A 24,198-nucleotide genomic window follows, 5' to 3' on the forward strand; every position below is an offset into this window, starting at 1 on the left:
TTTATTTATTAAAATAACATTTCTAAACATAGTCGCATCGTAAAATAAATAAATATTGAATTCTAAATATTTGCAATAATTTATATTAAAGGGTGATATGATTCTATTGTTTTCTGTTTAAAAATAAATACATTTGTAAAAAATATTTATACAAAGTTTTAATCGTACATAAAAATTTAAAAAAACACCCCGTACGAAATAAAAATCAAATTTGCATACATATTTAAAAAAAAATAAATGGTATAGTGCCAAATTGAATTCAAAATAAAAGTATTTGTTGGCAACCCTAGTTCCAAACTGCACACGTTTTCATCTGTTTTTCTGCGACTCCAGTCTAACTGCATGTGAGTAATGTACTTCGTCCATTTCGTCATTTAACTTACAGTTGCATTATCTAGACTTACTCCTGAGATCAACTGAAAAATGCCTGAGGCTGAACAGCAGAACGATGCCAACGCACCTGCCGGAGCCGGTGGTGAACCTCCCAAGACGGCCAAGCAACTGGAGAAGGAGCGTCTGAAGGCGGAGAAGCTGGCCAAGCTGCAGGCAAAGCTGGATAAGAAGGCTGCGGCTGCTCCAGCAGCGGGCGAGAAGAAGGAGAAGCCCGAGGTTAGTGAGAAATCCATCTGAAAAGTGCCCCCTATTTTGTGATCTCAAATCGAGGTTATGTGGCCAAGTGAGAGGCAGTAATTAGTGCCCATTGTTACTGGTGAAAGCGAGTGCTTCTTATATGTAATGCTCGAATTACCTTCCTTTGCAGAAGCGGACCAAGGAGGTGAAAGAGGCTGCCGTGTACACGGCCCAAACCGCGCCCGGTGAGAAGAAGGATCTGAGTGGAGCCTTGCCCGATGCCTACAGTCCACGGTATGTGGAGGCACAGTGGTACAGCTGGTGGGAGAAGGAGGGCTTCTTCACGCCAGAGTACGGAGTAAGTTTATTCTTGGTCTTGGATAAATGCTGGCTTCTAATCCTGCTTGATCTTTTAGCGCGCATCCATAGACTCCCCCAATCCCAATGGCAAGTTTGTGATGATCATTCCACCACCAAACGTGACGGGCTCCCTGCATTTGGGTCACGCCCTGACCAACGCCATCGAGGACGCCATCACGCGCTACCACCGCATGAAGGGACGAACCACTCTATGGGTGCCTGGTTGCGACCACGCCGGCATCGCCACCCAGGTGGTGGTAGAGAAGCTACTGTGGCGCGACGAGAAGCTATCGCGGCACGACCTCGGTCGCGAAAAGTTCATTGAACGCATCTGGGACTGGCGCCGGGAAAAGGGCGGTCGCATCTATGAGCAGCTGAAGTCCCTGGGCTCCTCCTACGACTGGAGCCGAGTGGCCTTCACCATGGACCCCAAGCTCTGCCGCGCCGTTACCGAGGCTTTCGTCCGATTGCACGAGGAGGGTAGCATCTACCGTAGCTCCCGACTGGTCAATTGGTCGTGCACACTGCGATCGGCTATTTCGGACATTGAAGTGGACAAGGTGGAGATTCCCGGTCGCACCTTCCTCTCCATTCCCGGATACGAGGACAAAGTGGAGTTTGGTGTTCTAATAAAGTTCGCCTACAAGGTGGAAGGCAGTGACGAGGAGATCATTGTAGCCACCACTCGTATCGAGACTATGCTGGGCGATACAGCTGTGGCTGTACATCCCCAAGACGATCGGTACAAGCACCTGCATGGCAAGTTCGTAGTCCATCCATTCTCCACGCGCCGCCTGCCAATCGTCTGTGACGAGTTCGTGGACATGGCTTTCGGTACGGGGGCTGTGAAGATCACCCCGGCCCACGATCCCAACGATTACGAGGTGGGCAAGCGCTGCAATTTGCCCTTCATTACAATCTTCAACGACGACGGCTACATAATCGGCGACTACGGAGAGTTTACGGGAATGAAGCGATTTGAGTGCCGCAAGAAAATCCTGGAGAAGCTTAAGGCCCTGAATCTATACCGCGAGACACTGAACAATCCGATGGTGGTGCCCATCTGCAGTCGCTCCAAGGACGTTGTGGAGCCGCTGATTAAGCCGCAGTGGTATGTAAGCTGCTCGGACATGGCAGCCTCTGCCACTGAGGCAGTGCGCTCCGGCGAACTGAAGATCATTCCGGAGCACCACACCAAGACGTGGTACCACTGGATGGACGGTATTCGTGACTGGTGCGTGTCGAGGCAGCTGTGGTGGGGTCACCGGATTCCGGCATACCATGTCAGCTTCACCGACCCTTCCCTCCAAGCCGGATCGGTGAGTAAATCTACTTTGTATAATAATAATTTGTATGGGTAATATATTTCGTTGGAAATCTTAGTCTGCTCATGGGACAGTGGTGCGTAAAAAAAAAACAGAAACCCATAAATTATATACAACACTTTTAAATTAGACAAACTACAATTTTCCTATTTGTTTCATTCCTAGAACGACGACGAGCAGTACTGGATTGTAGCACGCAGCGAAGCGGAGGCTCTGACCAAGGCAGCCGAACGATTCGGTGTGGACGCCAGCAAGATAGTACTGAAGCAAGACGAAGATGTCCTGGACACGTGGTTCAGTTCGGGAATCTTTCCCTTCTCCGTTTTTGGCTGGCCAGACCAAACTAAGGATCTGCAGACGTTCTATCCCACATCGCTCTTGGAGACAGGTCACGACATTCTCTTCTTCTGGGTGGCCCGCATGGTATTCTTCGGACAGAAGCTGCTGGGCAAACTGCCGTTTAAGGAGGTCTACCTTCACCCCATGGTGAGGGATGCGCACGGTCGCAAAATGTCCAAGTCCCTGGGAAATGTTATCGATCCTATGGATGTAATTCGTGGCATTACGCTCGAGGGACTACATAATCAACTTGTGGGCTCTAATCTGGATCCCCGGGAGATCGAAAAGGCTAAGGCTGGACAGAAACAGGATTACCCACAGGGAATTCCCGAGTGCGGCTCCGATGCCCTTCGATTCGCGCTGTGCGCCTATATCACGCAAGCGCGCGACATCAACCTGGACATCAATCGGGTTCTGGGATATCGTTTCTTCTGCAACAAGCTGTGGAATGCCACCAAGTTCGCCCTGCTGTACTTCACGGGCTCTGAGAAGTTTGATACGGAGCTAAGTGCGTCTGCAGCGATCAACCAGATGGACGCCTGGATCCTGTCACGCTTGGCAGCGGCCATTGAAGCTTGCAACACCGGCTTTGAGTCGTACGACTTTGCTGCAGCGACCAGCGCCTGCTACGCATTCTGGCTCTACGATCTGTGCGACGTGTATTTGGAGTGCCTGAAGCCGATCTTCCAGAGCGGCAGCGAGGAGCAACAGACCGCTGCCAGGCGCACACTCTACGTATGTCTAGATTATGGACTGCGCCTGCTCTCTCCGTTTATGCCTTTCATCACGGAGGAACTTTACCAGCGGCTTCCAAGGGCTAATCCCGCTCCTAGCATTTGTGTGGCTAGCTATCCCAGTAAGTCGCATTTGTTTTCTTCATGATGATGCAATTCAAATAACTTTATTTTCCTCATAACTAGGCAATACATCCTGGCGCAGCACAAAGATAGAGTCGGACGTGGAATTTGTGCAGAAGGCGGCGCGAATCATTCGATCTGCCCGTTCCGACTATAATCTGCCCAACAAGGTTAAAACCGAGGTGTATATTGTGTGCACCGATTCGGTGCCCAGTGAAATACTCAAACGCTACGCCAGCGATCTGGCCACAATCTCCTACTGCTCCAATGTGGTCTTCGACAGCCCCGCACCGCAGGGCTGTGCGATCCTCACCGTGACGGGCCAGTGCGAGGTGCACCTGCTGCTCAAGGGACTCGTGGAAGCGGACAAGGAGATTGCCAAGCTGCAGAAGAAGAGCGACCAGCTGGTGCAGACGGTGGGCAAGCTGACTCAGGCCATCCAGGCCGCCGACTACGCAACTAAAGTACCCGCCGAGGTGCAGGAGGCCAACGAGACAAAACTTTCCGAGTCGCGGGCAGAGATCGAACGCATCGCTGCCGCCATCGAGACTCTGAAACTGATGTGAACAGGGAATGCGGTAACCGCTAGTCGGGAACAGTGGTAATTGATATTTAGCACGCTTGCCTTGCCAGCTGCTAGGCTTTACTTAAAAAATACAAGAACGCGCTTCACTCGCAAACAAAGTAATGCATTTCGTACAGAGTAGACAAATCGATTGATGTTTTATTTATTCATAACGTCCCACACATGAAATTTGCCCCAATATAAATAAATAGAAAAGATAAAACTACCTAAGGGATTTTGGTTATTCATAGCCCGAGCTACCAGGTTAAGCGGGTGGCATGGTCCGTCTTGCGCTTCGACATCTTAATGTAACCCAGAAACTGCAACTCGGCTACGGCACGCGTGAATCGGGCTCTGGTTGAAACGGAAACCGAAAGAAATTAATGATATTACAGAGAGAAATCAGTTTTTGTACTCACTGGATCTGGGGATCGATTTGCTCCTGGGCCACTTCCTCGTTGTCGCTGCCACTCACAACAGATCGAAAGGCCTGCAGCCAGTCGAAAAGGTTGATCATGCGACCGCACTCCAGGTGCAGCTTGTAAACCACTGAGAGATCGGGCAGTGTGCCAACCAGCAGTGACTGATCTTGGAGCTCGCAGCACTTGCACTGCATGTAAAAATGTGGATTATTCAGGGCAGTGTGCAGTGCAGCCCGCGGAGCACCAATTATGTTTCGCCGCACGGTAGCAATGTCGCTGAACACAAAGAGTTCGTGAATAGGTGGTGCATCCTGCAGCGCACGGAGATGATCCTGGACAATCTCCGTTTCGATAAGCTGCAGAGTCTTTTGCAGAGCTCGTGCGAATTGGGTGGTGGGCGTATTCAGCTGATGCCGCATCTTGTCCTCCTTGCTACGTTGTAGGAGCTGATCTTTCAGTTCCTGACGCGAGGCCACCGGAGTCAAATGGTCAGTCGCCTGGCGAGTTTCATTGGGCGATGTCGATGTAACTGTCGCCATGGTGGCCTTGACCACTTCGTCCACTGCAAGGCGTATAGCTTCTAACTTTGGTCTCAGCACAGCAGTGCAGGCCTCTCCCAATTCCAGCGGAGCAATTTCTTCAACCAGGAAATGTTCGGTTCTTTCCAGAGCTCTGTTCACTTTAGCTACAAATTCGTCCTTGGACAGAAAGCTTAGCATCTGCTGGCACTCCTTGTACTCCGGCGTCGAAATGACCGCACGATTAAGACAGTTGACGTACAGTTCTCGGCGTAGCTTTCCCAGCGGACAGCGCGGCAGATCCCCAACCAGCTCTGTAAGGAACTCCAGAGAGCAACGAAAGAGCAGGAAGTGAAGCAGGCAGTCGCGCAGCAACTGCGGCAGTTTCTTCTTTAGGTAGTCATCGTCCGTGAGCACGGCTATGATGCGTTTGCAATCATTGATCTGCTCGACGTACGGACGAAAGGATGGCAGCCTTCTGATGGTTTCCATATCATCGTGGGTCAGCTGCTTTATGCGTCCCAAGGCTTTGCTGTAGTCTGTGCAAAGAGCATAAGCATTCCCACCAAAGAAGTGTTCCATCAAGCAGTACTTGAAGCCCTGAATAAATCCGTGGATTGAGAAGTCGTAATATAGGAAAATGTGCGTCAGAAACTTGAATGTCTTTCCCGACAGGTGGAAAGCGTACTTGGGCGACAGCAGAACTTTATCCAGCACCTGAAGGTTGTTAGGAAACCGATTAGCACATAAACTAGCACACAGTTAAGGAATAGAGAAAATTACCTCATTAAGGCCCGTCGGAGCAGCTTGAGTCTGGAACACCCTTAGACGAATCTTGCTGCTCACGTGGTAGGGTAGTGTCCCATGGACAGCTGTCATGGCCGTGGCCACTCCCAAAACCAGGACAAATGGAAGCGAGCCGCAGTGAGCGCTCAAAATTAGAATAAGATCCTGCAGCACGCTTGCGTTGAAGCACTCAAAGTCGGGAAGGATGACGACCAGCTGGCGGCGCTTCTGTTCCGAGTCAAAGTTGTTGGTGTACCAGGACTTCAACTGCTTCATGGTGCACTGCGAGCGACGTAGCCGCTTGCGATCCCGTTCGGCACCATCCTCGTCCTCGTCCTCATCTTCCATCTGCTCCACTTCTGCATCATCTTCTACGAGCCCGAAAACCAATGACTCTACGGCAGCCTTGAGAGTGGCGCAATCCCTAGACTGCAGCACACATACCATTGCAGCACGTTGGGCATGGAGTCGCTGGGTAAGTGCCGTGAACTGGCTGAGATGATCGGGCTGATTAATGCCCGTTAGCAAGGCGGCGGTGGGCAGCACCTCGTCCGGGGTGGCACGCTCTGCCTGCCCCACCACAAAGTCCACCAGTTGCTCCAGAGTGCGGGCATAGCTGCGGTGCTGCAGGTCGGCGATGTGATCGTTTATCTGGTTCCAGGCTTTGCGATATTCCTCATAGAAGGGCTGCTGCACTACCTCCTTGCCCAGAAGACTACTGGATTCCGCGGCAGGACGCTTCCGTTTGCTGGCCGCCTTTTTTCCTGCCCTCGTAGCGCCATTTTTGTAGACAAAACAACCCTGCAAACAACAAAAATGAGAAGTTAAACATCTATGTCCAGTTTGGAAGACGAAGTCACTCACCTTGGACACTGAAATGGTAGGATCCATCGCTGGCTTTACAATGAATGCGGCCCGATGTCGTGGAGTCTTAAAGTCGCCGTGTTGCGTTTATTTATTTATTTGTTTAGGTCAGCTCTGTGCCAATTAAAGTTTCTTCACCGGTAGGAACGAGAAATGAAATCAGCTGGCTGTTGTGTTTGGCGCCAAACGGGCGGCAGTGTTGGCTAACGACTTTAGGGGGTATCTTTGGAAAAAAGGGAGCAAGATATAAATTAATTGAATATATTGAATTATCCAGCCTTTAAGACAAATATCAATTAAAGCGAAATAAAAATAAGGAATCATACCCCTCGTGCTCGTACGCCACCATTTTGGTGGATACGAATTCGTCGTAGTTTCTGTGAACAGAACCAAGTTTTTCGAACGTTCGCGATCGCAACGGTCCGACCATTTTGGGGCCACTTGGAACGAGAAAAGGTAGAGGAGCAGGAAATCGAGGAACAGTATGAGGGCTGCCAGGAAGTAGTCCTTCGTGCGCATCTCGGCGAACCTTCCACCGTTTATAATCTGCGCGTGATACATGACAAACTGTAAGGAGGAAACTGAATGACAGAAACTAATTCAAAATGTATGACTTAGTACTAACCATCAAGATGCTGATCACTATAAAGCAACGGGCGATGATAAACGAGTATGCGACATTAGCCACGATGTAAAGCATCACAAAGTATATGGCGCCGATAATGGAAACCACTGCGAGCACAAATAGCACCACCACATCCAAAGTAAGATCCAGCTTAAAAAAATTATCAGCTACAAATTTAAATAAAATGGCTTTCATTTGGACTCTTCTTACCGGAAGAAAGGAACCACATAAAATAAAGAGCGCCAATGCTACGGTCCATATAAGAAAGCTGAAGAGAAACTGATACTTGTAGTGGAGGGCGACCAGCGGTGCAATCCCTAGTACAATGCATTCAAACTGAAGAGAATAAGTTCATAATGGCACCCAGATTATGTTTCACATTGCACACTTACAATTAGGACTGCAAACAGCCAGTTTACCATTTTATTAAAGCGCAGTACCTCGAAAAATATGAAAAGCACGAGGAGTATCAGGCCTATTCCAAAAATAAGGCAGCTCACCCAATGGTATGAAGTAAAAAATTCCCTTAGAAAATTTCTGAAAATTAAGAAAAAGTGCAATGAGGATGAAGTAATTTGAAAATACATACGTACATAAAGCGGAAAGTGGCCCACTGCAACAGCGCCATGATCAGGAATATCGCGGTTAGCAGGTAAGTGATCAGAGCGAACTTTCTTCTTTCCTTCTTATAGTAAGAACTTTTTTCCGGAATGTCTGCCATTGTGTAGTGTTTCTCGGGTATTTCTGTTTGTATTGTGATGTTTTTTTTCAAACGAAGTTGAATGTAAAGTATTACGAATTGGGAACTAGATTGATTTTAAAATTATATTCTTGGGAAAACACGTAAGTACATAATAACATTTTTAAAATATTTGTACTGGCTCGATAGCCATCGATATAATCACTATCGATATAAACACTTTATGGTTGCACACTTTCAGCCGGTCAGCTGTTGCTTCCGATAAGCAACTGCATCTTCTGTTATCGATTGGCGGCAACTCGGGATTTTCTAACAATATTTATTAGAATAATAATAATTATTACATTAATACAACTACCCGGCGGCGAAACAAATTGCACGCCTTTTTGGAGGAAACGCTCAGGACTGTGACCATTGAGCTTTAGTGTAACTTTTTTTCTGAAACAATAATCAAGAACATTGGAATTCTTTTTGGCTTCGAATTTTGATTCATTTATGACTGAAAAGGTAATTAATAAAATAGCACCATGAAAGAGCAGTAACTCTAATAATTATTTCTAAATATCCTTGCTCAAAGGGCAGCCAAGAAGAAACCAAGGCGATTGGTGTGAACTGGTGAACTGGTGCTGCCCGAAGCTCTGGAGGACTTGATGGATCTGGAAGATCAGGACGCGGGCGGGTTGAAGTCCAGCGATAAGGATAAATCCATGAATTTGGATATCTACGACGATTTGTACGAGGTGCAGCCTGCAGGTTCAAAAAAGTGTGAGAAAATGGACAGATCCCTTGAACTGGACATCTACGATGATTTGGACGACTTCCAGAAGGCCGAGGATCGTGTAAGTTGTGCAGTAACTCCTTCCAGCGGAGTTCGATTAACCATTTACCATCTTGCAGAATAACAAGGAGCTGCAGGCATGGGAAGCCAAATACGAAAAGGCACTGGCTGAAATTGAAGCGCTAAAGGTCGAGAATAAGGCTCTTGGCAAGAAGATAAAAACCATGGAGGTTAATCTGCAGAATCTACTGGACACAGCTAAGGCGGAGGTAAAGAGAAAAGAGACATTGATTGCCGAGCTGCGAAACGAGTAAGTTAGCATATTGACTTCCCAGCTTCTTTACTAACAACACATTCTTCAACAGAAAGGACGATGTATGCTTCCGACGAAAACGAGCACGGCCGTTTGAAGTACCAGGTGCAAGGGAACCCGAGAGTAAGCGTCAGAAAGAATTTCAATCGAAACCAATCGATGTCAGAAAATATTCGGAAACGGATAGAAATCCGTTCAAAACGGCTACAAAGAACGGCGCAAAGGATGATGCTAGGAAGATGATGACCACAAAAGACACAAAGAAAGTTGTATCAAAGGATGTTGAAAGAGGCGCGATATTCAAGGAGGATAAAAAGACGGCGACCTTAAAAGATGATGTCAAGAAGTCATCCTCAAAGGATGATGCTTGGAAATCTAGGACAAAAGAAGACGCCAAGAAATCGTTCCAAAGAAGTAAGTCCCCCAGGCCGGAACACTTAAAGACCACCGATCGGAAATCTACTGCACAGACTCGTCGTCCAGATCGACACCGGAGCCGGAGTCCAAAACAAAATTCCCGGCGAGATCATCAAAGGAATCAAGAAAGCAGTCCCCGGCACGCCAAACGGCGAAGCCATTCCGCATCGCCCAGGTCAGTAAAGCAAAGGGACATAAGATTCATTTGTTGATAGCACCATCTGATTTTTGTAGCAAGATACATTTGCCAAGAGAAAAAGCTAATGCCATCACCAAACTTACTGACGATGAAACAAATGCCCAACGCAGCAAGAGCCCAGTCCCCGTGACCGCCAAACTGGTAACTGAATCTCAACCGGCTGAAAAAATCAAATCCAACCGAAAGGATGCTGCTTTAGAAACCAATGCAAATTCCTTAAAGGAATCAAAAGTAGAGACGAAAGATATAACTCAACCGACAGATGGTTTAATTTCTGAAGCTTTTATACCAAAACATGAGATTATTCCCGGGCTAAGCTTAATTAACCCAGAATCAGAGGATTTTTCTAAAAATGAGATCAAGTTGGATCCTATAAAAGAGTTATCGAATCCTACAGAAGACAGCTCTGCCCACCAACTTTTAAAGAAGGAGCCTATTCCAAAAGTTGTAATACTTAAAAAATGTAAAATCATTTTTGCAAAAGATTCCCCAGCTGTTGAGCAACACCTGGACAAAATTAAGGATGAAAAAGAATCTGAAGAGCCACAGGCAAAGTTAGACAAAAAAGAGCCTTTTGCAGTTAAAACTGCTGTTGAAACTCCTACCAAAGAAGAGAGCAACGACGACATAGTATTATCAAAGAATACGACGCCTCAAGCTGAAGTGTGTTCTCAGCATGATGAGAATGATGAAGCAGAGATCCGAGGACCCACGGATGAAAAGGTCGAGTCCGACGTGGGAGTAAGGATTATCGAGGATATTCGGTTGCCCAATATGGCGGATATCGACAATTTTGCTGTAAAGGTCGACAACCATGGTGAGGCGCCAACAGCTGTAACAGATTCCGCCTTAAATCAGCAGAACCTAGCTACACAGGACCAAACGATTTGCGCAGAGATGAAAGATCCAACTATTTCTATCTCCTCGGACGAATCTCCAATCAAGTCTGCTACTGTATTATACGCCAAGCCCGATTCAACAAAACTGGATCACAGCGATGAACATGACGAGGTTATCCTGGAAACTGCCATGGACATGCTGACGAAGGAGCAGGATGCGGCGAGCAACGCAGAATCCACATATCCGAAACTGCGGATCGCAGAAGATGCCATTGACATGGCACTAGAGCAATTGCACCAGCAGTCACCGGACGAAACTGCGGTGACCTCAACGTCGAATAGAGCGCAGCAGACGCCTAAAAGCCTCATCACGATACTCACCCAGACTCCAAAACAAGGTAGTCCACTAAGGGCTGTGTCGCCGGTGGAGACGCCAAAGAAGGCGGACACGGAGAAGACCCCGCTAAAGAAGAGAAAAGTCAACATGGACAGTCCGCCACAGGTGCCAGCCGAGGATGTTACCATCGACAAAACTTTGGGTGATAGCCTGCAGGAAGGGAGCTCAACTGTGACCAAACGCTGCTCCATGGGCCACACAGACTACCAGTACGAACAGATAAAGGACGAGGTCATTTTAAGAGTGAAACGGCGGGGTCGCCGACGAAAGCCAACACCTATGGAAATACCAACAACTGCTGAGGACAAACCAATTTAAAATAAAATTGTAATCGATTTGAAGTGTCAATTTCGAATTTATTTATATTGATTATACGTCATGCTTGGGTGCGATTAGTTGATTAGGTGTTAATTCACGCGATTAGGACTTTCGATCATCTTGAACCACGAGTAGGCAACGATCCAACAGTAAATGGCTACACCTGTGGATTTTGAATTATTATTATAAATAAGGTACTTAAAATAAGCAAAAGTTGTATTACAAATCTGCCATATTTTTATTTACCAAATCCGCCGATGATAAGGAACAAGGTCAAAATGACAGAGCCAATTGCGACGCAGACATAAATGAAAAATATAAGATCATAAACAATGCGAATCGCGCCAGTTATTAGATAGCCAATGACTAAATTTTTGGATTGCTGGGGTAGAAGAGAGTCTCCTTAATAGATTGCTCTCCTTAATTAGAAATAAATACTTACCACCCAAACAGAGCCAATGACTAAAACACAGGACATTAGGTGGGTGAAGTGGATGACAAGTGTGATGATCCAAACATAGTAGGTAGAAGTGCAGCTGACCTCAAGCGTCCCAATATCATGATCAATCCACCAGTCCTCATTATAGGCTAGATCTGTGGGACACTTTGTACTCAACTTGATTGAAATCATATCATAAAACAACTACACTTAGTTTCCAAAACAACTGCCGCCGTCACAATCATATCTACAAGGACGATAATCAAGGCTCCCCATCTTAACTCCCAGCAACAGCACTTCCTAATGGTACACTTCATTCTAATTTAATTCTATGTAGGGTTCTTTTAAAGTCTTGGGATCATTTTCATATGGGTAATGCTGTCGTCTGAGTGATCTATGTGTCCGCTGAGCCTGCAAGCTTCTTGTACCACGAGAAGACGACGATCCACAAGAAGACTGCAAGAACTGTGGGTCGTGATAAGAAGGGAGTTAATTTGAAATACTAAGAACCATTTGATGTAATTAGGTATTATATGCATAAAATCGAAAGTAAAGTCAAGGCCATCTTTGTATTTTTTTTTTTTTATATATATATGAAACAACTTACTTATTTTAATAATGATTAAAACCAGTGACAAGATATTAAGTTCGCCCATTTCTATGCATACGATAATGAAAAATAAGACAACAACAATTACGCAAATTATTGCGGTTATCAGATAAGGAGCGACGAGCTGTTTCTTAGGCTAAAAAAAGGGTTTAAATATACAAGGAACTTACCAACTACAATGATTACTTACCACACAAAGGGAAACAAGAACCAAAATCATGCAAACTATGTGGGCAATGTAGACCAGGACGAGAACGTACAACGCGATATTTATACTCCTTCTTTCGGAATCTGCAAGATTCGTGCATTTGGTGCGTTTTCATTATCTAATCCTGTGGACACTTCAATCAAACTCACCAGCATCGAAGAAAACAATGCTTCCAAAGAAAAAATCAACCACGACGGCAATAAGAGCACCCCACTTCAGCTCCAGGCAGCAACATTTCTTTATGGTTGGAATGCCCATTTTATCAGATTTTTAATTTAATATAATATGTATGTGGTGCGATTCAGTTGAGTCTTGTGTTTGAGAAGCTAGGGTTTCGAATGATTTTTGTAAGGACACCTGATGCCCTACGATTTTCATTCCGACAGTACAAACGATTGCTAAGTTCATTCCGAGGTGGAGGGGTTAAACCAAGACACGACTGTTAGCCAAAAGTAGGTGGCCGGAACTGAGGAGATGAAGAAAGGATTGATGTCATGATTGAGCGCCCAATTCGATTGAACCAGCAATTGGAGAGTACTCACACAAACTTAGACCTATGAGCCAAAAACTGGTGGTGCAGTCGAAAGACTTGGCCACTATCCAAATCAGGATGAGGAGCAGCACAACGAAGCGCATCGGAGCAGTGGCCACATAGGGGGCAGCCATGATTTTCTCCTCCTAGACGAGTAAACTGGGATGTTGGGAACTGGGAACTTGGACAAGACGGAGTATGGAGCACGTACCGAAAGAGCGGAGATTATGATCAGTATACAGGCGCCAATGTGAAGAATGAGGACAATCAGGCCAAATATATACATCGAGTACCCGAATCTGTTGAAGTAGAAGTCTTCACCGACGTAAAACCGGTACAACTCCGAACTTTTTACAAGAGATGGCCCACGTACAGTAATCGGCTGGTCTGTAAGGATCCAAATATCTGCATCCACTTTCCGTCTTATCCCTGTGGGAGAACACAAACGTGGTTATCCCGCCCACATTCATCCACCGTGCCGGAAGGACACATGGCTTACATGGCAAATAGCATCCGCAGAGTATACTCAGGATTATGTCCACCAATCCAATTATAAGTACGCCGTACTTCAGCTCAAAGCAGTAGAGAAATTTATCGACAATACCCATTTCCGGAAATTTTAAAGTGTACTAGTTTTAAGAGTATTGAGAAGAGAGCACTCGGATCGGATGTGGCAATTTATCATGATCCAATTTTGTTATTATATAATATAATTCATTCTAATACCGAAAATTTGTTGGCTTTATCAATAATTTGCAAAGAAATTAACTCATTTGTGTGGAAAACTAAGAAGTTTGAATGTCTTTTTGTATATATTTTATTGTTTTTCCCAAAACATAAACAAATTATTTCTACTTACTAAATAGAAGCTGAAACAATAAAGTTGAAAAAAATCTGTTTTGAACAAAGTGCACAGTAATAGAATAATATATAAAATATATATAACTTTCTATATATACATATACATTATCTTCATTAGCATTTGAGCCCGATTCGCTCCAGTCTGCCAATTTGATATAGAAGATGATCACCTTTGGTGAGAGGAAAGTGGGTGGAGGGTATCTTAAACTGTGTAGTCAGTAGCCCAAACAATAGCTTCTATATCGATTCCTTTAAGTACTAAGAGACTGAAACCTGACCGCTGGACAGACATGCCATTTCCACCTAGATATTGGCGGATACTTGATATACAAAGGCTAACTTCGGGCTTATTCCTGCTTGGACTTCGACGCCGACCCCTCGCCAAGCAGAAGGCGTCTCACCGCGGGCACCTTGAAGACCGGAATGGAGAGCACAGCGCCGGCACAGGCGCCGATCCAGTAGACAATGATGTGCTCCAGGTGGGTGTGTCCGCGACAGCCCCACTTGAGGGCGGTGGCCAGGACGGGATTGAAGTAGCCGCCGGAGAAGTTGAAGGCTGCAAGCAGGACATAGTTAAAGGCGTAAACTACTTAGGAGACCAGCAGTGGGCAGGCGGATCGGATCGAACAAGCGCTACGCCACTCACCTGCTACGACCAGGCTGGTGCCGATGAAGGAATCGATGTAGCTCCCGAACCGCGGCTCCTTCTCGCTGATCGTCTTCGAGGCCAGGCGGCACAGCAGCGTGGCTACGCCCTCGATGACCGCCCCCAGATATGGGCTGACCTGCAGATCGGCGTTGCACGCCTCGAACGCCCGTCCACGATGGGTCTCGGCCAACTCCAGCCACCAGAAGACCTGCACCACGCGGTACACACAGCAGCCACCCATCAGTTCGGCCCAGCTGCGCAGAGCCATCTCCTTGAAGCTGGTGCGACCCTCCACCACGTCCTCCATGTGGGTGTAGGGGCAGGCGGAGGCGTCGCCCCACACGCGGCCCCACCAAATGGTCAGCAGGAACAGGCAGACGGCGTACATGGACACGCCGAAGTTGTCGGCCACTGGCAAGTGGATTCAAATGAAAGGAATTCTTTAAGGCCAGCAGTTTAAAATAATACTGGCATACTTTATAGATCATTGCTCATACGCAATGTTGCCTTTGAATTCAGTTTTACTATTTACAAGATGAAAATCCAAATTATATTTCTCCAAATATTTGACTCTTCTGAAACAACATCATTTACACAAGAGTTGGAGAAAGGATTTCTCATAAAGTATTTAAGCTGGCCAACGTATCGTATGAGTAATTTTTACAGAGACTAATTAACTGCAATGAAATTATGTCAAAAACTTCTACTCACCAATAATGAGCTCGAAGCAGCAGGCGCACAGCTCGGCGGCGGCGATGGCCTCGTTGATCAGGATGGGTACCAAACCCTCACGGGTCACCAGGCGCCGGCAGATCACCCGTGCGATTTGGGCCAGAGCACAGCAACCCACCATGAAGAGGGCGCTGATCCCAAGCGCTGTTGTCGACATGTCCTGCTTTTTGGAATGACATTTTTTAAATACTTTAGCTTATGCTGCTTTATTCTGAAGTATAACCATTTTAGGTCCTACATCCGATTAGTTAACTAAGTATTCTTACATGGAAGATTTTCTTTAATTATTTTTATTTTGCTTTGTTTTCAAAGCAAATTCAACATTAAATTGGGCACAGAATATTTGTATTTTGGAAAATTACCATTAGATATTATATTTGTTTTAAAATATTCATAAAAATTGAATTCTGGTTATTGCATTTTTCATCGCGGACAAGACATTTTGGTGCCTAATGCTTGTGACCCTTAATCAAGGCCTCCTTATCTTGTGAACCTTGAATAATAAGCATGTTGTAAAATATTGCACACCAGTGCATTTTGTGTTAAAAAAAACTATTTCCGAATGCAGTGCACAAGCAAGAGCTCTAAAAATAAATGTTTTGCCTGAGTCTTGACCGCGAAAAGATAGCTAAATAAACACAAGTTGTTGGAAATCTTGGATCTTGCTGCTGCAACGATTGTGTACGAAATTTGGAAACTCAAAACTGGCAGCCGTGTTCCATGATTTTTGGATACGGGTATGCACATACTTCGCAATTGTAAAAGACGAGTTGGATTAACGAATTGGCGGAGGACCGCGTTTAAAGACTGAGAACTGCGCGACGACTGAGGCCTAGTACAAGTGATTTATCTATTGATCACTCTCTGCGCACCGGGAAATCATCTGGCTCTGCTATATTTATCCACTGGGTCCTGACGTAATATTTCGCTTCTACGCCATAGAAGCGCCAATTTTCAAAATTATACGCACTTTGCTGTGCGATATGGGCAGCACTGGCACGTGGCCCATATATCGATTGGCACCTGGCTTATCGTTAAGCAGCTGATTCGCTTTAGGTACCGTTTAAACGTGCATTTGTTTATTATGCAAGGCATATTAGTAAATAATGATATTATTTACTAACTATAACATAAAGTGCTAACGTAAATATACATGTTGAGTTGGAAAAAGTAATTTTACCGAAACCTTACATTTTGATCAAATTACCCCGAGTAAACACACCCACAAATCAATGAAAGTGAGTTGAATACGCATCCAAATATACATAATGTTTATAAAATGAAATCACAATTGATTGACTTTAGTGCTGGAGTTGCTGTGCCGGGTCAGTCCTGCAAGATTGCCATGGAGAAGCTGCATGTCCCTAGCCATTCAGCCGGCACAGAGACGCCGTTTCGCAACAGAAGTTGCCGGAAAAAGTACGGACACCGAAAAATCCCCATTCACTGAATGGCGCACCGTCTATAGTATGCCGGGCATACGGCTCGTGGCCTCATTAAGTAGATTGAAAGTCTACCAGGCTGTCCTCACGACCGCCGGAACGCCCCTTGTCTTCGCCCTGAGCAGCGCCGGACAGCTAAGCACGGACGCACTGGCCATCTACGCCGCCATCGGAGTCACTGGCCTGGTCACCCTCACACTCGCCAGCTACGCGGCCTCGAATCTCGTGGGCTTTATCTACGTGAACGAGCAACAGGATCTGCTCAAGCTAGCCTACGTGGACTTCTGGGGACGACGACAGGAGGCACTCGTGGAAACCGATGATCTGCTGCCCAGCTGGGAGCAGGGAAGTCCATCTCGATTGAGATTCGTTTCGCCCATTAGCTTGCGCAGCGATCCCAAAAGGCGCTACAAACTCCTTCATCGCTTCGGTCATGTCAGCGATCCCCAGTTGTTTGAGGGTCTCTTTGGAGATTGAACATAAATTTAGTCAATTGTTATACCAGAGATACCCGTTTGTTAATATCTGAATTAGAAAACCATGTCGATGCTGAAACTTTAAGGTTAGTCATCCTTTTTGTATACAATACTTTATTAGGAGTATTTTTTTAGTCCAGCAACATCCCTTTATGAAAATATATAAGTTGCTGATCTGTGACAAATATGTCCATCCAAACATGAATGAATCATTTCCCCAATGCAATCGCCTCTTCCACCTGTGAAGACATAATTGTTTAGCATTGGGATCCCAATACTTCAAGAGATTACTTGCCGTATCCGGTAGTTTTCGGTTGAAGGTTTCCGGCAGTAACAGCGAGAGGAGTCCAGCCACGAGCGATAACGTCCCGAAGAGAAGCAGAGGTAGTGGCTCATAGTACGAAGCCTGTCAAGAATCAATCCAAATTATAAGATTTCATTGAATTTTCGAATGCTTTGCCCTGAATTCAGGACTGAACTCACCAATAGAGGCACAAATGGAGCCAGCATCGCACCGAAGCGGGCAAATGTGGACATCACACCAACGCCGCCGCTCCTAATGACCTAGGATAAACAAAATGGAAACTAATCTGCTAAACTGAGTAAATAAGTTATGTACCGTGGGCATCATTTCCGCAGTGAACGTGTAGATGACTGCAAAGGAGGATGTGATGCCCAGTTTTCCGACCAGAAAGAGCGTCACAACCAGCCAGTTGGCACCTAGAAAACCAGGTGTATATTATTGCCAGGCAAACGGGAGATATGTTAATGATTTAGGCTATCTTGCTTTCGAATCTAGGGAACTTACAACTCCACGAGTGCCTACTCTCCGCTCCATTCTGGCAGGGAATCCAATCTTCTTGCGCTTAGCGTGCATGTATGGTTATTTAGATCGTTAGTATAATACTACCCTTTGATGAAAATGAAAAATGAATAATAATTCCACACCATCTACTATATGGAGCGCAGTCTAGATGGGCTTAACAAGCATCTAACTGGCTTATGCGTCGTATGAGTAATATTTAATGATCTCAACGTTTAAGGTAAATACTGATCGGGATCTGATTCATATCTTACCTAGTGTAACGAATCCGCTGGCCACACATGTGATAGAACAGAGCAGCAAGGAGCCGGAAAGTGCCACACGTCGTCCAAATCTCCGCAGGAACAGCTACTGGCGGAGGATTAGTGATGGAATTAGTCGCGCTTCCGAACGAAGGCGGCGAAGGCAACCTACCCAGGCGAGGCTGTAGCCGGGTATCTCTACGAGGCAAACCAGGGCGAAGTTTAGGTACTTGTTGCCACTCAAACTGGTGGCGTTAAGCGAGAGTCCATAGTAGACGATTGCATTGACGGCCCAAATGAGCAGCAAGATGGCGTATCTGCCCATTAAAGCGTGAGAGCCCGCCACCTCCTTGATGGCCAGCCAGATCTTGTCATCCTTCTGCACGTGCAGGCCACCCTCGACATCATCCTCTTGGCTCGTTTCTGCATCAAGCTCCTGTTGCTTGAAGCTGGCCATCAGCTCGACGGAGATGTCTCGCCTATTAACCTTCGCCGCCCGCCGGATGATGACTCCCGCTTGCTCCCGCCGGTTACGAGCGAGGAGCCACCGGACGGACTCCGGTACCAGCCAAAAGTAGGCCACGCAGATGAGCGGCGGCACAGAGAGCGCCAGCTGCAATTGCCGCCAGTCGGGCAGGAAAACGGACAGGCCCAGGAGCGCCTCGCCCACGGCATAGAAGTAGTTGAGCACAATGGAGGACATTTCGCGTTTCCGCGGCCCTACCATTTCCACCCCAATGATGAAGGCCAGCGGGTAGACACCGGAAGTGCCCACAGCATTCAGCAAGGCAAAGAACAGGAAACTTATGTAGTCCCAGGACAGCGCCTGCGCCACTCCCGTCAGCGCCATGAACACGATGCAGAACAGGAAAATGTGCTTGCGTCCATATCTAAAATGGGTGTACATTAGCTAACTAATATTATACCTTTGATTGAACTATCGAGAATTGGTCATATATAGCCCCCAATAGAATATTAAGTTCCAGAACTCGTTGCTTACCGATCGGCCAGGTAGCCGGATAGAGCTGTTCCCACAACCAGACCAGCAAAGTGCACAGTGCCCACGAAGGCCAGCTTCCAGAGATTCTCCGGGCATTGCAGTCCCCACTGCTGCACAATGGTCCGTTCCGAACTGCCGTACACAAACTGATGGCACCGCTCCGTTTCCGTCGTAAAATTCTCAGCAAAGCACTGATCCAAGGGCCACGCACTCCAAGGATCCGATGAAGACTCAAAGTGGCCATCGTTCGACACGAACCTTTCGCAGGTGGACGGCGTAAAGTGGCCCCGTTTGCTCCAGCTGCCGGGCACGGCAATCGACACCCAATCGGCTCCATATTCCGCATCATCCAGCTTATCGCACTCGGGCACGTAGCATCGATAGGTCGGCGATCCTGCCGTGAAAACATACGACAGGCTGTTGGCGGCCGCAAAAAGTACGGGCAGGCATATGAGAAGATAGTTCCGCCGTTGAAAGCGTCCGAATTCTCCGATCTCGACCAGAATGTCGTCAAAGTCTAGGACGGCAGACGCCGCACCTGCCGCTGGAGCTGACATTCTAAAGTGAATCCCACGGATTTCTAGTTTTAGTGCACTTCACCTGCGATTACCATAGGTAATTATTAGGCATTTTAATGTTTATCACGTGTTTTCGAGGGTGTATACGTATATAGAAGGTGTGTATCAGATCAGAAATAGAAATGCCTGTACAACAAACTTTTTAAAAAGTCCAGAGGTCGGTATCTATGCAAACTTAAAAAATTTAAGAAACGTCTTTTAAAAACAGTCAACAGTTTGTGTCAATCAAAAATCCATTACAAATGTTTGAAATTACATTTCGATTACATAAAGTAATCGTGCTAAAAACTAATTTAAAAACCTTAAAAGCTGTAAAACATTTTCTGAATTTTTGAAATTTAAAGATGTTTTCGAGTTTTCTTTATACTTTTACCCAAATGAGATACAGAATCCATACGGAAGTTATTAATTGTTAAGTTGTCATCTCTTTTTTATGTTAAACATTATGATAGATGGATTGACTGTTTGATCTTGTTAATTTAAACGGAGCACCACCAGTCAATGTAAAAAGTGGCCAAGTAGTTACTGCAATTTATATGCATGCACGCAATCCAATCATTGTCAATTGAGATAGAATGCTGCATCTTGGAAAGCGTAGAGTGTTGTAATGGGAATATGTCTTCCAAGTGCCGTAGTTGACAAACGGAGAAGATGCATGACTGATGCGTGCCAGCCTAGAATCATGCATTATGGATGAACCGTGTGGGAAGTGGCCAGGGGTAGACCGCTTGATATGAGTATTCCATATCACGTACTTTTGCAAAGGTCAGGGCTGGGATTGGGTTCTATTATTGCATGGGACTGGTGGGAACCTCTGCAGGCTGTTGAACTACGTCGCCCAAATGTCCAGATAAGACTGCCCCCCATTATCTAATCACTGCGAGTTTTAATGATGCACCTAGGGCCTCTGAATGACGGCACTCGCTCGGCAGACCGAATAATTACCGGAGACGCACTGGCTGAGCACTTGGCAGGTGTACGCAGGTGGCTTCAAAGGGTCACCACCATTCACCAAATATTACGCGCCTTTTGTAACGATATCCGGGTCCGGCAATTCGCTTTGGATTCCGTAGCCGGTCCGTATCGCTCGCAGTCTGGCGAAATACTGCATTGTATTCAGAAATCAAGTGCAAACGCACACAGAGAGGCAAACACAATTGAGAGAGGGCTAATATCTTCGTGCTCAATCTGAATTCAAAGTAGCCGGCAAATGAAAATCGATATCGAGAGAGTTTGGGAGAGCGGCTAAGAGAACCGTACGATGATCACAAATAAAGTTTTAAATATATCTAGAACACTTCTGTATTGTTTAAGAGCAGGTGGGCTGAATAGGAAAACGATTAAAACATATTTCTGAAAAATAACTTAAGAATGGTGATTTATAGGTAACAAAACAATTCGAAATGCCTTTATATTTGCTAAATTGCTAATTTGTTTTCGTGTGCCGTGGAGTTTACATTTATCAGTTTGAGGCGTAGGCCCAATTTCAAGGAAATCCTCTGTGAAATGCAGCAAAGGATTCACTTCTTCAGCTTGATGAACTTCGATGCGAACTCGTAAATGCCCACGGAGTTGTTGTTCTTCTGGTCGTACTCCACCCAGTCGTCCTCGGAGAGGTCCACCTCCTCGAACTGCTGGCCATTTTCAGCGGATGAGACGCGCCAACCGATGCGGGGCGAGAATTCGACGGGCTCTGCGCCGCGGCACTCGAAGACCACGATGGTCTTAAATGCGCCAGAGTCGTCCGCCGTGTAGGGAGCTGTGCGGATGGAAGCACTTAGTAGTTTGTTGGGGATACGTTACTCAAAGCCAGCTTACCATTCGATTTTTCGACGATGTCGATGCTGTTCTCCCGGCTGCACATCTTGCACTTCATGAAGAAATTAAAGCCGGCCGCATTGCGGGAATCCTGTTGCACACGTTCGGATTCCGTGATATCGTGCCATTTGTCGGACTGCTCGCCGCAGTTGGTGCACTTCAGCTTTAAGAAGAAAGAGTACTCCGGATGACATGTCTCCAGCTTGTCCACATTCTCCAGCGTGGCGGAAATCTGCAGGCCCACACGAACCATTTTTACACAAGTTAATATTTATATTTCAGTAATTAGCGGCCATCAGCTGTTTCGCAGGGTTGCCGGACGGGCACCTACATTCTGTCTGTCATTGCAGTGGCAACGCCTTCAGCAAGTGAAGATTTTTCTGCGCTAAACAAATCACAAAACAGATAATTGGAAGCTAAAATAGAAATAAGTATGGATTTGAACATGAAACCATCTCTGGCCGCCGACGAAATGTTTTCCGAAGGCCCCGGCTACATGGAAATGGACGAGGTAAGTCCTCAACATAGCTTCCCGTCGAATACTTTGTTTATCCTTGTAGACAACATTGCAATTAAAAAAATAAACACTCAGATAAATCTACAATCTTCTTTAGAAAAAGTGTTTCCCCACACACTATAGTTTTTGACGACTTTGTCTATTAGGTGGTGTATATATTACTTGTTCCCATGTCCGGAGTTGTCATCGATGCTCATGGCAATATCCTACATAAATTTTAAAAAGCTGCCACCATAAACACCATATTTTATGTTGTATTCCTTTAGTCCGGCGGAGCCACAGGAATGATGTTGGACCACCTGCCCTCCAACGATAAGCACGTCCACGCTGACTTCTACAATGATTTCGATGATCTGTTCGACGAAGACAACTGGGCCAAGATGAAAACCGATGGGAAACAGTAGGGTCTACCACACCATAAATGGATTGAAAGATTTGTATTTGCGATTCGTTCTTCTGTCTGTAATTTTACTTGCACAATCATCAGCGATTATTGGTGTATAAAAAATTGCTTCAACTATTGTTTAATCGCTATTATATTATATTCTTTTGGTTCGTATAACTAAAGTAAATTGCCATGTGAAGATAGTGCCGAGGTGGATATGAACTTTGGCTTAGCGTAAATCAACAAAATGCATAATTTTGTACAAAAAAACGAAACTATTAACTAATTTATCGAACTGAGATTGAGGTGGAATGAAGCAATCATAATTGAGATAAATACAAATGTACACAATAACCTAGTGGATCCGTGGAAGTTGTTAACCAAGTTGTAGGGCCTCTGCTCTGAAGCTATCCGTCCAACGGCGTGCCCAGATAGACCATCGATACCTCGGTATTGCCGTAGACAGCGGATACTGTGGGATAGAGCTTCTTGTCCGGCAAGCCTGCAAGGTAAAAGATCATAGAATCATTTGTATGTCTGGTTTTAGCAAACATCCTTACCCCGGAAGGCCACACCGAGGAACTCGTAGTTCTTCTCGAACGATAAGGTGTTGTCCTCGCAATCGAGAATGACGCGTATCCGCTCGCCCACTTGGTACTTGGGAGCATTGTTCAGCAGCGGGTAACTGCCCTGCATGTCGCCGTTGTGCAGCAGGTGGTTCTCGACCAGATTCCAGCCCCAGCTCTGGTCGTCGGAGCCGAGCAGGGCCACATAGCCGTGACATTGTAGAGCCGCCTCCTTGGTAGATATGCCGATGACGGCTACGGTGCCTAGGGGTCCCTCCCATATCACCTCCCAGGTGTGACGACCGTGGCGGAATCCTATCTTGCCTCGGGCCGCGTCTGTGCTCTGCGCCACGGGATTGCTGCGGGAATGGAAGGACATACATATAAAGCCGACTCAAGCAAACCAAATTACTTACCGATGCAGGGTGAATCCATTCGGCTTAATGTACACATTCCGCGAACAGTCGTTGGGGCTCCAGGCGTGAAAATAGGCCCGCAGCTTCGTCTTATACGTGGAGACAGAGGACAGCAGGTCCGACTTGAGGGACTCCTTGGGCAGCTTGTTCAGGCAGTGCCAGCGCCAGACGTCGCTGTTCTCGTCGTTGAGGAAGTGGTACCAACTTTTGCACACCTGCGAGCAATGACTGAGGTCGTCCAGCTCCAGGTAGGAGAAGATCACCTCCAGCACATTGTAATTGCACAGCGCCGCCACCGGATCGACCATTGTGTGCGTGTGCTCCGCTGCTGGGCTCGTGTAGATAGCTGCTTGGATTTACCCGTTCCTGTTGATTGTCATTTTTCCATACCAACCAAATGGGTAAAAAAAATAAAACTCGAAAACTTTAATATTCTGCGATTCAGGGTGACCGTTGGCGGGCTGCCAGCGAAATACCACTCACCTGGACAAAGTGGCAACTTTGTTTACATCCGCGACCAGTGCGCGATAGCGGCCGCCGCACTCAGCTGCTTACAACACTGCGTAAATTGATGCGTAAATTGGCGCGCACTGTCTGCCATTTCATTCGCACCCGCACACAGCCTGCTTTGCCTTTCCCACATGAAAACGAAAAGCAGCCACTTGGTGGAAATTTTGTGACCATTTTGCTGCGCTTAGAAATTGCGGAAATT

At 46.3% G+C, this 24,198-nt stretch overlaps 13 protein-coding genes across 24 annotated transcripts; 4 read left to right on the forward strand and 9 right to left on the reverse strand.

Moving 5' to 3' along the window:
- Positions 1–184: 184 nt before the first annotated feature.
- On the forward strand, positions 185–4,242 carry LOC6734271 (valine--tRNA ligase). Of its 6 annotated transcripts, none has more exons than XM_016167975.3 (7): positions 185–344; positions 399–609; positions 758–928; positions 987–2,249; positions 2,314–2,331; positions 2,421–3,450; positions 3,515–4,242. In XM_016167975.3, exons 2-7 carry the CDS (start codon positions 424–426, stop codon positions 4,015–4,017), a joined length of 3,171 nt encoding a protein of 1,056 aa, XP_016027336.1. In that variant the 5' UTR covers positions 185–344; positions 399–423; the 3' UTR covers positions 4,018–4,242. The 6 variants fall into 6 exon arrangements, with proteins under 6 accessions (XP_016027336.1, XP_016027335.1, XP_016027333.1 ...); XM_016167974.3 differs by having other exon boundaries at positions 761–928; XM_039292498.2 differs by having other exon boundaries at positions 244–344; positions 386–609.
- Positions 4,149–6,748, reverse strand: LOC6734273 (origin recognition complex subunit 3). Its single transcript, XM_039292501.2, has 4 exons — positions 6,607–6,748; positions 5,740–6,543; positions 4,436–5,673; positions 4,149–4,370 (listed from the first exon to the last, which is right to left on the reverse strand). Exons 1-4 carry the CDS (start codon positions 6,631–6,633, stop codon positions 4,274–4,276), a joined length of 2,166 nt encoding a protein of 721 aa, XP_039148435.1. The 5' UTR covers positions 6,634–6,748; the 3' UTR covers positions 4,149–4,273.
- LOC27207670 lies at positions 6,685–8,022 on the reverse strand. Its single transcript, XM_002081266.4, has 6 exons — positions 7,825–8,022; positions 7,624–7,768; positions 7,442–7,567; positions 7,232–7,381; positions 6,933–7,173; positions 6,685–6,829 (listed from the first exon to the last, which is right to left on the reverse strand). The coding sequence occupies exons 1-6, from the start codon at positions 7,950–7,952 to the stop codon at positions 6,819–6,821; spliced, it is 801 nt and encodes a 266-aa protein (XP_002081302.1). The 5' UTR covers positions 7,953–8,022; the 3' UTR covers positions 6,685–6,818.
- A 523-nt stretch (positions 8,023–8,545) lies between these two features.
- Positions 8,546–11,215, forward strand: LOC6734274 (nucleolin 2; the record flags this gene model as incomplete). The annotated part of the gene is made up of 4 exons (XM_002081267.4): positions 8,546–8,770; positions 8,829–9,019; positions 9,075–9,614; positions 9,674–11,215. Coding segments are annotated over 4 exons (2,475 nt in total), but the record flags the coding sequence as incomplete, so codon positions are not given.
- LOC6734275 lies at positions 11,210–11,981 on the reverse strand. The gene is made up of 4 exons (XM_039292515.2): positions 11,840–11,981; positions 11,635–11,786; positions 11,439–11,574; positions 11,210–11,355 (listed from the first exon to the last, which is right to left on the reverse strand). Exons 1-4 carry the CDS (start codon positions 11,946–11,948, stop codon positions 11,282–11,284), a joined length of 471 nt encoding a protein of 156 aa, XP_039148449.1. The 5' UTR covers positions 11,949–11,981; the 3' UTR covers positions 11,210–11,281.
- LOC6734276 lies at positions 11,974–12,741 on the reverse strand. The gene is made up of 4 exons (XM_016182169.2): positions 12,599–12,741; positions 12,432–12,532; positions 12,239–12,377; positions 11,974–12,096 (listed from the first exon to the last, which is right to left on the reverse strand). The coding sequence occupies exons 1-4, from the start codon at positions 12,705–12,707 to the stop codon at positions 12,026–12,028; spliced, it is 420 nt and encodes a 139-aa protein (XP_016027340.1). The 5' UTR covers positions 12,708–12,741; the 3' UTR covers positions 11,974–12,025.
- On the reverse strand, positions 12,688–13,650 carry LOC6734277. Its single transcript, XM_039292514.2, has 4 exons — positions 13,481–13,650; positions 13,193–13,410; positions 12,992–13,127; positions 12,688–12,915 (listed from the first exon to the last, which is right to left on the reverse strand). Exons 1-4 carry the CDS (start codon positions 13,587–13,589, stop codon positions 12,854–12,856), a joined length of 525 nt encoding a protein of 174 aa, XP_039148448.1. The 5' UTR covers positions 13,590–13,650; the 3' UTR covers positions 12,688–12,853.
- A 130-nt stretch (positions 13,651–13,780) lies between these two features.
- LOC6740725 (aquaporin-11) lies at positions 13,781–16,080 on the reverse strand. Of its 2 annotated transcripts, none has more exons than XM_016182295.3 (4): positions 15,973–16,080; positions 15,203–15,383; positions 14,489–14,902; positions 13,781–14,398 (listed from the first exon to the last, which is right to left on the reverse strand). In XM_016182295.3, exons 2-4 carry the CDS (start codon positions 15,378–15,380, stop codon positions 14,190–14,192), a joined length of 801 nt encoding a protein of 266 aa, XP_016027343.1. In that variant the 5' UTR covers positions 15,381–15,383; positions 15,973–16,080; the 3' UTR covers positions 13,781–14,189. The 2 variants fall into 2 exon arrangements, with proteins under 2 accessions (XP_016027343.1, XP_039148441.1); XM_039292507.2 differs by having other exon boundaries at positions 15,203–15,386; positions 15,973–16,060.
- Positions 16,081–16,228: 148 nt separating this feature from the next.
- On the forward strand, positions 16,229–17,346 carry LOC6734278 (transmembrane protein 186). Its single transcript, XM_016167976.3, has 2 exons — positions 16,229–16,461; positions 16,529–17,346. Coding segments are annotated over exons 1-2 (615 nt in total). The 5' UTR covers positions 16,229–16,460; the 3' UTR covers positions 17,143–17,346.
- LOC6734279 (organic cation transporter protein) lies at positions 17,236–20,950 on the reverse strand. Of its 6 annotated transcripts, none has more exons than XM_039292503.2 (9): positions 20,540–20,950; positions 19,207–19,806; positions 18,379–19,096; positions 18,219–18,312; positions 17,950–18,006; positions 17,761–17,861; positions 17,625–17,705; positions 17,437–17,547; positions 17,236–17,380 (listed from the first exon to the last, which is right to left on the reverse strand). In XM_039292503.2, the coding sequence occupies exons 2-9, from the start codon at positions 19,761–19,763 to the stop codon at positions 17,351–17,353; spliced, it is 1,749 nt and encodes a 582-aa protein (XP_039148437.1). In that variant the 5' UTR covers positions 19,764–19,806; positions 20,540–20,950; the 3' UTR covers positions 17,236–17,350. The 6 variants fall into 6 exon arrangements, 5 of the variants coding, with proteins under 5 accessions (XP_039148437.1, XP_016027346.1, XP_039148438.1 ...); XM_016182165.3 differs by having other exon boundaries at positions 20,730–20,949; XM_039292504.2 differs by having other exon boundaries at positions 20,811–20,903.
- A 212-nt stretch (positions 20,951–21,162) lies between these two features.
- On the reverse strand, positions 21,163–21,868 carry LOC6734280 (UPF0587 protein CG4646). The gene is made up of 2 exons (XM_002081273.4): positions 21,603–21,868; positions 21,163–21,543 (listed from the first exon to the last, which is right to left on the reverse strand). The coding sequence occupies exons 1-2, from the start codon at positions 21,853–21,855 to the stop codon at positions 21,305–21,307; spliced, it is 492 nt and encodes a 163-aa protein (XP_002081309.1). The 5' UTR covers positions 21,856–21,868; the 3' UTR covers positions 21,163–21,304.
- A 62-nt stretch (positions 21,869–21,930) lies between these two features.
- On the forward strand, positions 21,931–22,647 carry LOC6734281 (COP9 signalosome complex subunit 9 homolog). The gene is made up of 2 exons (XM_002081274.4): positions 21,931–22,113; positions 22,386–22,647. Exons 1-2 carry the CDS (start codon positions 22,036–22,038, stop codon positions 22,521–22,523), a joined length of 216 nt encoding a protein of 71 aa, XP_002081310.1. The 5' UTR covers positions 21,931–22,035; the 3' UTR covers positions 22,524–22,647.
- LOC6734282 (F-box/SPRY domain-containing protein 1) lies at positions 22,638–24,111 on the reverse strand. Its single transcript, XM_016182163.3, has 4 exons — positions 23,970–24,111; positions 23,487–23,852; positions 23,065–23,429; positions 22,638–23,006 (listed from the first exon to the last, which is right to left on the reverse strand). Exons 2-4 carry the CDS (start codon positions 23,792–23,794, stop codon positions 22,912–22,914), a joined length of 768 nt encoding a protein of 255 aa, XP_016027348.1. The 5' UTR covers positions 23,795–23,852; positions 23,970–24,111; the 3' UTR covers positions 22,638–22,911.
- Between the last annotated feature and the right edge of the window lie 87 nt (positions 24,112–24,198).

The sequence above is a fragment of the Drosophila simulans genome, chromosome 2R (genome assembly GCF_016746395.2).
Source record: "Drosophila simulans strain w501 chromosome 2R, Prin_Dsim_3.1, whole genome shotgun sequence".
Lineage (NCBI taxonomy): Eukaryota > Metazoa > Arthropoda > Insecta > Diptera > Drosophilidae > Drosophila > Drosophila simulans.

Coding starts and splice junctions, on each gene's coding strand:
- LOC6734271 (XM_016167975.3), top strand. CDS start 424: ATGCCTGAGGCTGAACAGCAGAACGATGCCAACGCACCTGCCGGAGCC. Junction 929..986: donor TCTTCACGCCAGAGTACGGA/GTAAGTTTATTC, acceptor TTGATCTTTTAG/CGCGCATCCATAGACTCCCC. Junction 3,451..3,514: donor TTGTGTGGCTAGCTATCCCA/GTAAGTCGCATT, acceptor CCTCATAACTAG/GCAATACATCCTGGCGCAGC.
- LOC6734273 (XM_039292501.2), bottom strand. CDS start 6,633: ATGGATCCTACCATTTCAGTGTCCAAG. Junction 5,674..5,739: donor CTCCGACGGGCCTTAATGAG/GTAATTTTCTCT, acceptor AACAACCTTCAG/GTGCTGGATAAAGTTCTGCT. Junction 4,371..4,435: donor CAAATCGATCCCCAGATCCA/GTGAGTACAAAA, acceptor CGTTTCAACCAG/AGCCCGATTCACGCGTGCCG.
- LOC27207670 (XM_002081266.4), bottom strand. CDS start 7,952: ATGGCAGACATTCCGGAAAAAAGTTCTTACTATAAGAAGGAAAGAAGA. Junction 7,568..7,623: donor GGCTGTTTGCAGTCCTAATT/GTAAGTGTGCAA, acceptor TATTCTCTTCAG/TTTGAATGCATTGTACTAGG. Junction 7,382..7,441: donor TATGTGGTTCCTTTCTTCCG/GTAAGAAGAGTC, acceptor AATTTTTTTAAG/CTGGATCTTACTTTGGATGT.
- LOC6734275 (XM_039292515.2), bottom strand. CDS start 11,948: ATGAAGTGTACCATTAGGAAGTGCTGTTGCTGGGAGTTAAGATGGGGA. Junction 11,575..11,634: donor TCATTGGCTCTGTTTGGGTG/GTAAGTATTTAT, acceptor CTTCTACCCCAG/CAATCCAAAAATTTAGTCAT. Junction 11,356..11,438: donor CCTTATCATCGGCGGATTTG/GTAAATAAAAAT, acceptor CAAAATCCACAG/GTGTAGCCATTTACTGTTGG.
- LOC6734276 (XM_016182169.2), bottom strand. CDS start 12,707: ATGGGCATTCCAACCATAAAGAAATGTTGCTGCCTGGAGCTGAAGTGG. Junction 12,533..12,598: donor CATTGTTTTCTTCGATGCTG/GTGAGTTTGATT, acceptor CGAATCTTGCAG/ATTCCGAAAGAAGGAGTATA. Junction 12,378..12,431: donor TTCTTGTTTCCCTTTGTGTG/GTAAGTAATCAT, acceptor CCCTTTTTTTAG/CCTAAGAAACAGCTCGTCGC.
- LOC6734277 (XM_039292514.2), bottom strand. CDS start 13,589: ATGGGTATTGTCGATAAATTTCTCTACTGCTTTGAGCTGAAGTACGGC. Junction 13,128..13,192: donor TCATAATCTCCGCTCTTTCG/GTACGTGCTCCA, acceptor TTACTCGTCTAG/GAGGAGAAAATCATGGCTGC. Junction 12,916..12,991: donor GCTCATAGGTCTAAGTTTGT/GTGAGTACTCTC, acceptor TCATCTCCTCAG/TTCCGGCCACCTACTTTTGG.
- LOC6740725 (XM_016182295.3), bottom strand. CDS start 15,380: ATGTCGACAACAGCGCTTGGGATCAGCGCCCTCTTCATGGTGGGTTGC. Junction 14,903..15,202: donor CTGCTTCGAGCTCATTATTG/GTGAGTAGAAGT, acceptor TCCACTTGCCAG/TGGCCGACAACTTCGGCGTG. Junction 14,399..14,488: donor CACCAGCCTGGTCGTAGCAG/GTGAGTGGCGTA, acceptor TCCTGCTTGCAG/CCTTCAACTTCTCCGGCGGC.
- LOC6734279 (XM_039292503.2), bottom strand. CDS start 19,763: ATGTCAGCTCCAGCGGCAGGTGCGGCGTCTGCCGTCCTAGACTTTGAC. Junction 19,097..19,206: donor TCCGGCTACCTGGCCGATCG/GTAAGCAACGAG, acceptor CACCCATTTTAG/ATATGGACGCAAGCACATTT. Junction 18,007..18,218: donor CAGCGGATTCGTTACACTAG/GTAAGATATGAA, acceptor ATGCACGCTAAG/CGCAAGAAGATTGGATTCCC.
- LOC6734280 (XM_002081273.4), bottom strand. CDS start 21,855: ATGGTTCGTGTGGGCCTGCAGATTTCCGCCACGCTGGAGAATGTGGAC. Junction 21,544..21,602: donor CATCGTCGAAAAATCGAATG/GTAAGCTGGCTT, acceptor CCATCCGCACAG/CTCCCTACACGGCGGACGAC.
- LOC6734281 (XM_002081274.4), top strand. CDS start 22,036: ATGGATTTGAACATGAAACCATCTCTGGCCGCCGACGAAATGTTTTCC. Junction 22,114..22,385: donor GCTACATGGAAATGGACGAG/GTAAGTCCTCAA, acceptor GTATTCCTTTAG/TCCGGCGGAGCCACAGGAAT.
- LOC6734282 (XM_016182163.3), bottom strand. CDS start 23,794: ATGGTCGATCCGGTGGCGGCGCTGTGCAATTACAATGTGCTGGAGGTG. Junction 23,430..23,486: donor AATGGATTCACCCTGCATCG/GTAAGTAATTTG, acceptor CCATTCCCGCAG/CAATCCCGTGGCGCAGAGCA. Junction 23,007..23,064: donor CCTCGGTGTGGCCTTCCGGG/GTAAGGATGTTT, acceptor TTTACCTTGCAG/GCTTGCCGGACAAGAAGCTC.